The sequence below is a fragment of the Myotis davidii genome, unplaced genomic scaffold (assembly GCF_000327345.1).
Source record: "Myotis davidii unplaced genomic scaffold, ASM32734v1 scaffold164, whole genome shotgun sequence".
In the NCBI taxonomy this organism is placed as follows: domain Eukaryota; kingdom Metazoa; phylum Chordata; class Mammalia; order Chiroptera; family Vespertilionidae; genus Myotis; species Myotis davidii.
In genome coordinates this window covers 3,544,831-3,555,058 of record NW_006296417.1, presented here as the reverse complement: position 1 = coordinate 3,555,058, position 10,228 = coordinate 3,544,831, and the positions used below count along the sequence as shown (strand labels likewise).

General features: G+C 54.5%; 1 protein-coding gene across 1 annotated transcript in view; it reads right to left on the bottom strand.

Annotated features, from left to right (window-relative positions):
- The window catches only part of SLCO3A1 (solute carrier organic anion transporter family member 3A1), a 157,680-nt gene that overhangs the window by 26,115 nt on the left and 121,337 nt on the right, over positions 1-10,228 (bottom strand). The window contains exons 7-9 of the mRNA XM_015569118.1: positions 6,694-6,934; positions 5,377-5,575; positions 3,994-4,132 (exon numbers count right to left, since the gene is read on the bottom strand). Coding sequence (XP_015424604.1) covers positions 3,994-4,132; positions 5,377-5,575; positions 6,694-6,934 — 579 coding nt within the window. The remainder of the gene's footprint in view (positions 1-3,993; positions 4,133-5,376; positions 5,576-6,693; positions 6,935-10,228) is intronic.

Below are 10,228 nucleotides of genomic sequence, written 5' to 3'. Positions count from 1 at the left end.
CTGGGCTGGAGCTGCGCAGCCCCATTATGCCCCCCTCCCCCGCCCCCCAGCCTCCCATGCATCAGGCCTGAGCAAACGCGTTCGCGTTTTAAGGAGGCTGCAGAACGCACGCAAAGAAAGGCATATGTATGGGGGGAGAGCTGAGCCCCGTCTCCTGTGTATTTCATTTCCCTGCTCGGGGATCCCTCCGTCGGCTGCACTGTAGACAAACGTGCCCTACCCCCCACTTCTGATTAGAGAGGAAATTGCGCTTCCACAATATGTTAAAACCTTGCCAATTAACACTGTCATCACCTGCCAATTTGTCCTCCTTCATGCAGTTATAATTACACCGAGTGTATTGAAAGAGTAAATCAGGTAATCTGCACCCTGCTACTGGTCCTGTGCCCAGGGTGGCACTTGGGACAAAGGCTGCGCCCTGTCAGGTGTGACGTGGCTGCCATTGTGGGGCCCAGAGAGGGGGGAGCTAAGGAAGGCTCTTGAGGGGCTGGAAGGCAGAGAGGCCGAGAGATGCGGGTACTCAGGGCGGTGCTGGGGAGCAAGCTACAGCCGGGAGCACCCTGATCAGCGTATGATCAGAGAGGAGGAGGAGGAGGAACAGCCACTGTCGCGCACATGGCCTCCCGGGTGCTTGCCCAGCCGCCCAGTCCCAGGCACCGCGCTCCCGCTGCAGGAATTCTTGACGGCAACGGGAGGGGCGGGGCTGGGAGAGGCAGTGCCTGGTGAGCAGCAAGCCAGTTAGGGCTGGATAATAACAGCGCAGGGCCCTTCAAGGGATGCAGGATGGAAACAATCAGAAGCAACGCACTGCTTTCCTTCCCAGGGCCGCTCAGCCTTTAGGGCACACGGGTGCGTCCTCCTGAGGCTCACCCCCACTTTAACCTCCTCCGCCAGCCCCTCCCCCCTCGCCTCCTTCTCCCCCTTCTTTTCTTTCCCCACAGAACATGCGACAGGCTTTGCTTATCCCACAAAGTTACCTGGATGCTTGCAGGGACGTCCAAAGTCGCTTGCCCGCCTCCAACAGGGCCCCCTGCCCGCCCCCAACAGCCCCCCTGCCAGCCTCCACCAGCTCCCCCTGCCTGCCTCCAACAGGGCCCCCCTTTATGACTGTGCCCTGCACAGGGGCTGAGGCTGGGGGACACACGGTTGGGCAGGATCCTCTGCCCTGAGCAATCTGCCTAGAGCCAGTGCCTTTGTGTGATTACAGCACCAGAACTTGCCCCACAGACAGACCTGCCTGGGCACAAAATACCCTAAGTTTAACACGAGTCACAACACTGCGAGAGCTAAAGTTCTGCAGCCATCGGAGTGCCTACCTATAGAGGTTGGTTACACAGCCTCTAACAGATTCGCAGTGGAATACTATACAGCTGTCAAAAAGGTATGCAAGTGCTCTCTACGTACTGATATGAAAAGAACTCCAAGATAAGTCACTGACAACAAACCCCCACAAACAACAGGTACAGAATAAGACCCTAAACATTAAAACCCAGAAGGACAGCCTGCAAGAAACCAGTAATAGTGTCACCCACTGGGCAGAGTGGGGGTTGAAAAGTGGGAGGCCGAAGTAGTAAGGAGGGTTTTCACGCCCTCCTTTCTCTACTTCCTGATTTTTGAACCGTACGAATGTATCATTTCTTAAAAAGATGAAAAAGTCTAGAACTTTAGAAAATAAAGAAACCAACGGACGAAGAATAACACAGTCATTGAGAATCATACGCCCGTGCCACAGCTCAGACATTCATTTCCATTGAGAAATGTTTCTATTCACATCCAATGATGGGGATAAATAATTACAATAAAGCCGCGACCATAAAAATAGAAAAATGAGTCGCTGGGATCTTGGATTCGTTTCTGCTGCTGAAGGAAGGCACACGCGTGCTATTTTGACAGCGCACATTACAAACACAAAATACTCGTCAGCAGTGTCAGAAACGCTGGCGAATAAAGTTGTTTTTGTATGGGTTCCCTGCACATTCAGTACTGATGGATCAATTTCTATTAATCGTACAAATACACTAATGTCTAGGTTGGAAGATTACTTTTCTAAGGGGACAGCGATGGGGGAGATGATGTTCTATATGTTGAGTCTGATGTGAAATGTGGGAAGTGGAGGCCGGCCGGCGTGGCTCAGTGGTTGAGCATCGACCTATGAACCAGGAGGTCACGGTTTGATTCACAGTCAGGGCACATGCCCGGGTTGTGGGCTCGATCTCCAGTGGGGGGCATGCAGGAGGCAGCCGATCAATGATTCTCCTCATTGCTGTTTCTACCTCTCTCTCCCTTCCTCTCTGAAATCAGTAAAAACATGAAACAAAAACAAACATGTGGGAAGTGGAGAGTCCCTCCCAACAGTCTGGAATACGGATTTGCTTTTCTTTCCGAAATGCAGTCAGCTGTGAGGAAGGACCGGCAAGCCCTTAGCCTGTATCTAGAAAGGGTTGCGGCCTTCCCTTCTGTGTGACCTGCTCCTCGCCGAGGCGGCAAAGGGCCGAAGATGCCACAATGGCCTGGACGCTGTCCTGAATGACACCTGTCCTCAGTGTTCTAGACGTTATGATTTCGGGGCCAGAGAATGCTCTGGAGGGGAGATCCTCTGGTCTCAGGGCACAGCCTCCACTTAATTCTCCCAACAGGACAATAACCAACCCCGATCTGTAATGTAACTCCTTGAGTATTAATGACATTGGTGTCACGAGGAAGAATAGCTTGTGCTTTTACTTTCACCCTCTCCGGCTCCTTCCCTTTTTAAAAAATTCATTTCCACCCACCTCAAGAAACCGCTTTATCATCTAATTTAAGAATCAGTTCCTCTCCCCCCACCCCATGGTTATTTATTTTCTCTATAGAAAAAAATGTTAATAACTGGCTAGGAATGTAAATGCTAAAAGCAAGGGGAATACATCTTTGGAAATGAAAATAAACGACCCGTGTTTCCTACTGCAAAAAAAATGGCTGCTCCCCAAAGACGGGGGATGAGGCAAGGACAGGAAGCAGGTAATTTCGACTCTCGGTGCCTTGAGGGCAGCACTCAGCCCTCTTCTTCTCTGGCCTCCCACCGGGCGTCCGTGGGCCCCCAGGAAAGAGCAGGGGTGGATGCCAGCAGGCCACTCCGGGAAATGAGACAGCTGCCCCCAGGACAGACACATGCTGAGGACGCAAACCCAGGGCCGCCTGGCTCTTCCCTCCCAGGGCCGCCTGGCTCTTCCCTCCCAGCTCACAGAGCAGCGCTAGCAAGGGTCCTTGTCGCCTCCCAGAAAACATTCTGGCTGCAGCCTGGAGGACAGACCAGAAAGGGGCCACCCTGAGCTGGGGGGACCAGTTAGGCAACCACCGCCCTGGTTCAAGCAAGAGAAGAGGAAGGCCCCTAGCAGGGCGGGGGTGGATGCGGAAGGGCAGGCACCAGAGACCCTGCAGGTAGGACCCACGGGAACTGGTGACCAGTCCCTTGGCATCGGGTTTCCACGCGGAGAACATGGGAGGCGGCAGGCTCCTGCCAGCTGTGTAATTCCGGCCAAGAAGGAAAGAGCCGCAAAAGGTACCGTGGGAGATGGAGACGCAGAAGGCCAAGGGCGCTGCATAGGGAAGAGGCCGAATTGCTGCCACAGTCTCCGCTGTGGAAGAGGGCTCCCCTGGTCATGGCTTTCTAGCCTTCCCTTGCATACTCGTGTTGCTGGGGAGCTCATTACCGCAGAGTCGTCCTCCCCCACTGACCCCTGTGAGTGCCTCGGGCCAGTCTTTTCTCTGGCTCCACATGTGCAGCTTCCTCTGTTTCCTTTCCTTTGCTCAGAGACGCTTTTGGGAAACCAATTGGATTTAGCAAGAAGGGCCCAGCTGTCCCCTCCTCCCACTGATGGAAAACCCTTCGCCGGAGCGGGGCGGGTTGAGAGAAGACCCAGTGTGGCTGCCCACGCCTGCCCCTGCCCTTCGGGTTTAAGCCGCTGCGGCTGCCCGCGTCCCCGCTCCCTCCCGCGCCCCGAGGAAACCGCATACCGTGCTGTTGCAGCCAGCGAAGCAGGCAGACAGGTAGGTGACGCCGTCCGCCCCGCACACGGGAGTGAAGGAGTCGGTTTGGCATTCACAGTTTTTATTGCAGGGCGAGTAGGGGTCCAGGGCTGCGCCAGGCGCTGAGCTGGAAAAGAAAGAAAACACAGAGCCGGTCAGAGCAAGGCCGGCTTCCCCAGGACGCCCCAGGGACATCCCTCTGCCCTCTGATGGGATGTGTCACCCCCTTGCTTTTCCTCCTCTTAACCCTCTTGTCCTGCAAGATGCAGCCCAGAGCCACCGCTGAGCGTCTAAGGGCTGCTCCCTGCACCATGGAGCCAGGCTGGCTGGCTGGCTGGCTGGCTGGCGGGAGCTCTGCTCAGGGCCACCTCCTCCATGCTGCCTCTCCGGATTACCACAGCCTCCACTGGGCCAACAGCTCCACCCAGCACAGCTGACCTCTAACGTCTCCCCTCTCCAGTCCTGTCTCTGTTTAATTCCTCCCAGCAGACAGCAAGCCTCGTGGTGCCTCACGAACTACTTTGACTAGGCTGCTTCAGTAATTACTGTCCCCTTGCGTGTGCTGATTTCCTGCGAAAAATAACACTGAGATATTTTAAATTTGCTTTTGTACCACTAAAGGCACAGTGACCTTGAGCAAGCAAACTGCAAAGAGGAAGGGGCAGAAGGGGTGTTTTTAGTGTGTAAGAGGGAAAGGGTCTCTCCTTGAGCCCAGCTCCACTGCAGCGTCTGGCTTAACTGCAGAAGTGGGCCTGGCGGCCTGCCTGGAGGAGGCGGCCAGGGAAGAGAGGAAGTGCAGGCCAGCTGTGCCACAGCCTCAGCTCCAGGCCGGCTTCTCGAGGCAGCCCGAGTCCCATGTAGAAAAGGGGAAGCTGTCAACACCGGCATCTAAGGGTGGTAACTGGACAGTAAGAAAAGTTCCTTCACTTCGCCTCTCCCTTCTCTCCTTTTTATTCTCCCTCCACACTTACCAATTCCTACCCGGGCCAGAGCCTGTGATTACCGTGTGAGCATAATAATAGCTCCATTAGCCTAGGGAACTGTTGACGCCTATTCCATCTTTTACTTGGAGCTGAATATTACAATAAAATCATTTTTATTTCCTATCTTCACATTACTCCCACAGTCAGACATGAGAGGCCGGAATGTGAGTCCTCCGGGGAGTGATGTCTGACCGACTCCCTGGCGTCTGTCGGCTGCCCTGGGCGAGCCGTCGAGGGGAGTGGTCTGCCCTCCCCGCCCAGGGCTCACCCGATTCTCTGACCTTGGGAGCCAGATGCAGAGGCGCCATCCACTCCTCCGCCCGGTCCCTACGCGTGAGGGGTGGCCAGCCTGTGGGGCCGACGGGCAGAGCAGACACGCAGGACTTACGTGTTTCCGTAGGGAACCGTGACCCCGGCCACCGGGCCCGTGTCGCAGCCCAGGAAGAGGAAGGAGACGTAGCAGGCCGTGGACACCAGGTTGACCAGCATGGCCATGCGGATGGCGCCCAGGGCGGACAGGCTGAGCTTCTTCACCAGCAGGCCGCCCAGGAAGATGCCCAGGCAGGCGCAGGGGATCGCCGTCATCCCTGGAGGGCAGGGGCGGGCCATGAGCAGGGGCAGCGGGGCCTCCCTCCCGGCCGCCCTCCCGGTGCCCAAGTCTCCATCGGGGGCCTCATCTCGGCCCTCAAGGAGCTCACAGAAAGCTGGGGAGACACACATATACCAACTCCGTTCCCAGGCGTCTGAATGGCCCTCCTATTGTGAGTGGGGTCCCCGCACAGAAACACAGCTGGTGCGGGGACGACCGAGACACAAAGACATATTCCAGGGACGCGCACGCGCTCTGAGAAAGGAGGACCAGGAGCCAGGGCGCTCTCCGCGCTGCTCAGTGACGGGGTCCGGGGCTGCCACTCACAGGGGATGTCCCCCCGTCTTCTAACCAGGCCAGGGGTGCTCCGAGGAGGGGCCAGGAGCTGTTTAACCAAAGGGCCCACACCCACCAGCCCCAGACGGTGCTTTAAGCAGCCCCAGAGCCTCGCAGGAAATAGCACCAAACCAGTCAGCATATTCTGGGGCTCTTGGTGAGTAAATCAATCTCTTTCTTTCTTTCTCTCTCTCTCTCTCTCTCTCTCTCTCTCTCTCATAAACAGAGCCGTCTGCAAAGCAGCAGGACCAAAACCTGTTACTTATGATTCTCAGAGACTCGTGGGATTTTAGGGAACCAATGCGCTTCATCGAAAACTCGAATGTAAATGACCCCGGGCGTCATTTGTCCACGGGGTGGGTTATGCGGCCAATTTGCCGGCCCAGTAGGCCTCCTCCTTGCCAATCAGCAGATTCTAGGTCAGGTGACTGTATCAACCAGCTGCTACGTGCTCAGGGAATGCAAATTAATTTTAATATTAGAGTCAGAGAAATATAATCAGGGAGGTGGAGCTCTGAAAGAAAATAGCACAGAGTGGAAGGGAGAGGGGGAGAGAGAGAGAAACATCAATGATGAGAATCATCGATCAGCTGACTCCTGCACGCCCTCTGCTGGGATCGAGCCCGCAACCCGGGCATGTGCCCTGACCGGGAATCAAACCTGGTTCATAGGTCGACACTCAACCACTGAGCCACACCGGCCGGGCTCTGGACGCTCTTGCCGTATTGATTATGAGCAGGACAGCCCCCTCCACTCCTCCGGGGGCTGAGGCGGACTCACCGAGCAGCTGGTTGGCGGAGGAGGTGGTGAGGTTAAACTGCTGCTCCAGGTACTTCCCCAGGAAGGCAGCGAAGCCCGCCACCACCGCGATCTCCATGCAGGCGGCCAGGACGATGCAGGTGAACACGGGGTTGGAGAGCAGGTGCTTGGTGACCTTGGGGATCACTGAGGGGGAGAAGCAGGGGCCAAGGTCACACGCACAGACCTCCCAGGCCCTCTGCCCGCAAGGCGCTTCTTGCAACTGAGTCAGTCACCAGCAGTGGAATCACCCAGTTCCTCAGGCCCAAATCCATAGCCCGTACGTCACCCTCCGCTCAAACCTCAGGCTGACAAACGTGGCTGCTTTTTTGTCAGTGACACTGACAAGTACTAAAACGGGAGACTATAACACGCCTGTTATCACAGTTTAGCGGGAACACTATATGTTTTATAAGCACAACTTATCAAAAATGTTTTATAAGCAATCACAACTTATCCCCCCCAAAGGAGATTGGGTTTCTCAAAAGGGAAAATACACCTAAATTATACATTAGAAATAAATTATAAGTGTATAACTATGTTCTATCAATATATATATATACACACACACACATATATATACACATATACATATATATATGTAATTAACATTTACAACTGTATGTGCACTTAATCTGAACAATTCCAAGAAAGAAATGAAATTCCAGGCTCTCCCATATCCATTCATAAATATATAAACTCCCCGACCCTTGCCTCCACCACCTTCAGGGCCACCTCCCTGGACAGAGCCGCCAGGGGCTCTCACCTGGGGGATCACCGCACAGCCCAACTAGGTCTTAGTTTTCATTCTTGATCCGATGCCATCACTTCCCCCCCGGCAGCCAATGGGATCAGCTCCCGTCACATGCCTGCTCCAAACTCCACCATGGACACAGCCACGCCCAGCGATGGCCCGGGGTCTGCCCCTCAGCTGTCTGGTCACACCTGCCACCTCACCCCTCCTCCCTCCAGTCCAGCCCCGCCCGCTGGGCTGTTACCATGAGCACCCGGCTCCCCACCCAGACGTTTGCTCCGGGGCTGTTTCCTCAGGGGAGCACTCGGCCCCAGGTCTTTGCTCCCCGTGTTCCTCCTCCCTCAGGTGGTCTCCCCCCACCCAGTCTTCCCAGCCCAGAGCCAGAGCAGGGCTTGTTGGAGGAACCATGTTAATCTCATTTCATTGCAGGGTATTTCTCTCAAGTATGCGGGTTCTGAAACCACTAAGATTTCCTTTTCCATTATTGCTTTTAAAAACGGGACATTTGGGCCTGGCCGGGGTGGCTCAGTGGTTGAGCATCAACCTATGAACCCAGAGGTCACTGGTTCGATTCCTGGTCAAGGGCACATGCCCAGGTTGCGGGCTCGATCCCCAGTAGGGGCGTGCAGGAGGCAGCCGATCCATGGTTGTCATCATCAATGTTTCTCTCTTTCTCCCTCTCCCTTCCTCTCTCTGAAATCAATAACACAAACAGAAATTTTCTTTTTAAAAAAATAAAAATGGGATATTTGGTTTCTTTTTAGTTCTTTAGAAGTAATCTCATTATTTGGATATTTCGCGTGATTAGCATCCTCGGTATGTGGCCTCTGACCAGATCTCCTTCACTAGGCGGGGCCATGGATCCTGCCAGTGCGAGCAGGCCCCGGGGGCACCCGCACAGCCCATCGGGTCAGCAGTCACACCGTTATTTTACTTTGTTATCATTTTTCCCAGTTTTTCATTCTCTTGGCCTTTTCCATGCAATCTCCAATTTGCATCCCTTTCTCAAAATGTAACTAATATTTATTGAGAACCTAACCTACACCAGAAATAGATGCTTTATGCATACATGAACTCACCACACCTTTCTCTTAACGTGCACTTACGAAACAGTGAACTGAACTATAATATATATCAAGTGTGGCGCTGCATGGCGACCATAGCTTGGGACGATGCTGGGTTAAAACGGGGAGGTTTAAAGCTACCCGTGGGCAAGTCTGATGTGAGTAATGGGCCCGGTGGGAAGCAGAGAAGGGAAACATCTGTAAAAGTGGAGTGCGGTGACCATGCCAGGGGCTGCGCCCGGCCGTGACCACAGCAACGGGCATTACTTGGTATGTGGCGTGCTGGTTTCCACCTTCATGGCAGCAAAAGCTCAGGCACATCCCAGGTCCCGGGGGCAGGGTCACGGAATGAGCAGGTGAGCAGGAGCCTAGCGCACCCCCAGGTGATGAGTTGGCCAGCTGCCCCCAGGCACACACCCACCTACACAGGCTCCACCGCATCCCCGGGGAGATGGAACCTCTAAATGGCCCAGCTAATGAGAACAAAATAATAATGGGGGACACGAAAGCTTTTAATAATGGTAACGGACAAGCTCAATAAGTCAGAATGACAGGACAGTGGGGCGGGAGCTGCAGATACACAAAACCTTTAAACTCATCACACTTGGGAAAAACGCCAAGTTTCAGAGCACGAATCTCTATGGAAGAGGGACTGAGGGTCCTTTGACGTAAAGGGAGAAACTTGGTTATGAGAACGGACTGAACAGCCGACGGCGGCTCAGCATCACGTGGTTGAGGGACCCAACCCCACGGCCCTGCTGAGAAACCACCAGGCCGCACTGCGCTCGTGGCCTCCGTGGTTCTGTGGTGGCTTCCTGTTAAATTACTAAAACCTTCGGGAGGCGGTTCTTGGATTAAATAATTGCATGACACACACACACGGGACAAAATCTTTTAAACAGGCACGAGTCAGAATAACAGCGTGGGGACGCCACCTTCAGTCCACGGTACCCATCCACGTACCCGCTGCTTCGCTCGCGTACCTGGCCTGCAGGGGTGCGTGTGTGTTTATTTGTCACAGGGTTTGGAACATTGCCGACAATCTGACTTTTTAAGAAATGTCATTTCAAAGAGATGTCTACGAGTGTTCACACACTAAAAACCTGCGTTTCAGTGTTGAGACATTGTCCTTTGTTACGTACACAGTTTCTGGAAGTATTGTAGGGGTATAGAGGGAGGCTGAGGGTGGCATGGCTAAGTGCGGGCTGTGCCCAGCCGGTGTGGCTCAGAACCAGGAGGTCACAGGTCCATCCCGGTCAGGGCACAGGCCTGGGTGCGGGCTCCATCCCCAGGAGGGGGCGTGCAGGAGGCACCTTGTCAATGGTTCTCTCTCATCACTGATGTTTCTCTCTCTCTCCCTCTCCCTTCCTCTCTGAAATCAATAAAAACATTAAAAAAAAAACCATCGCAAAAGGGCTTTTGTTCCATCAACCCCCCCGCTGACTCCCTTTTTCCTCCTCGGTTGGTTCATTATCAGTTGAGGGAATCCTTGTGCAAAACACTGGGACGAGCTCGGAATTTGGAGTCTGGAGACCTGGGCCTAGTCCCGCTGTCCCGATGGGTGGCACCAAGACAGTCACGCCCACCTCACGGAGCGGACGAGCGGGCGGCCGGGCGAGTGCTCTGGGAGTCATTAGCCACTGCACACTGTGGGGCTGCCTGTGAAGGCTCTGAGCCGGCTCAGCCATCCCCGCTGTCC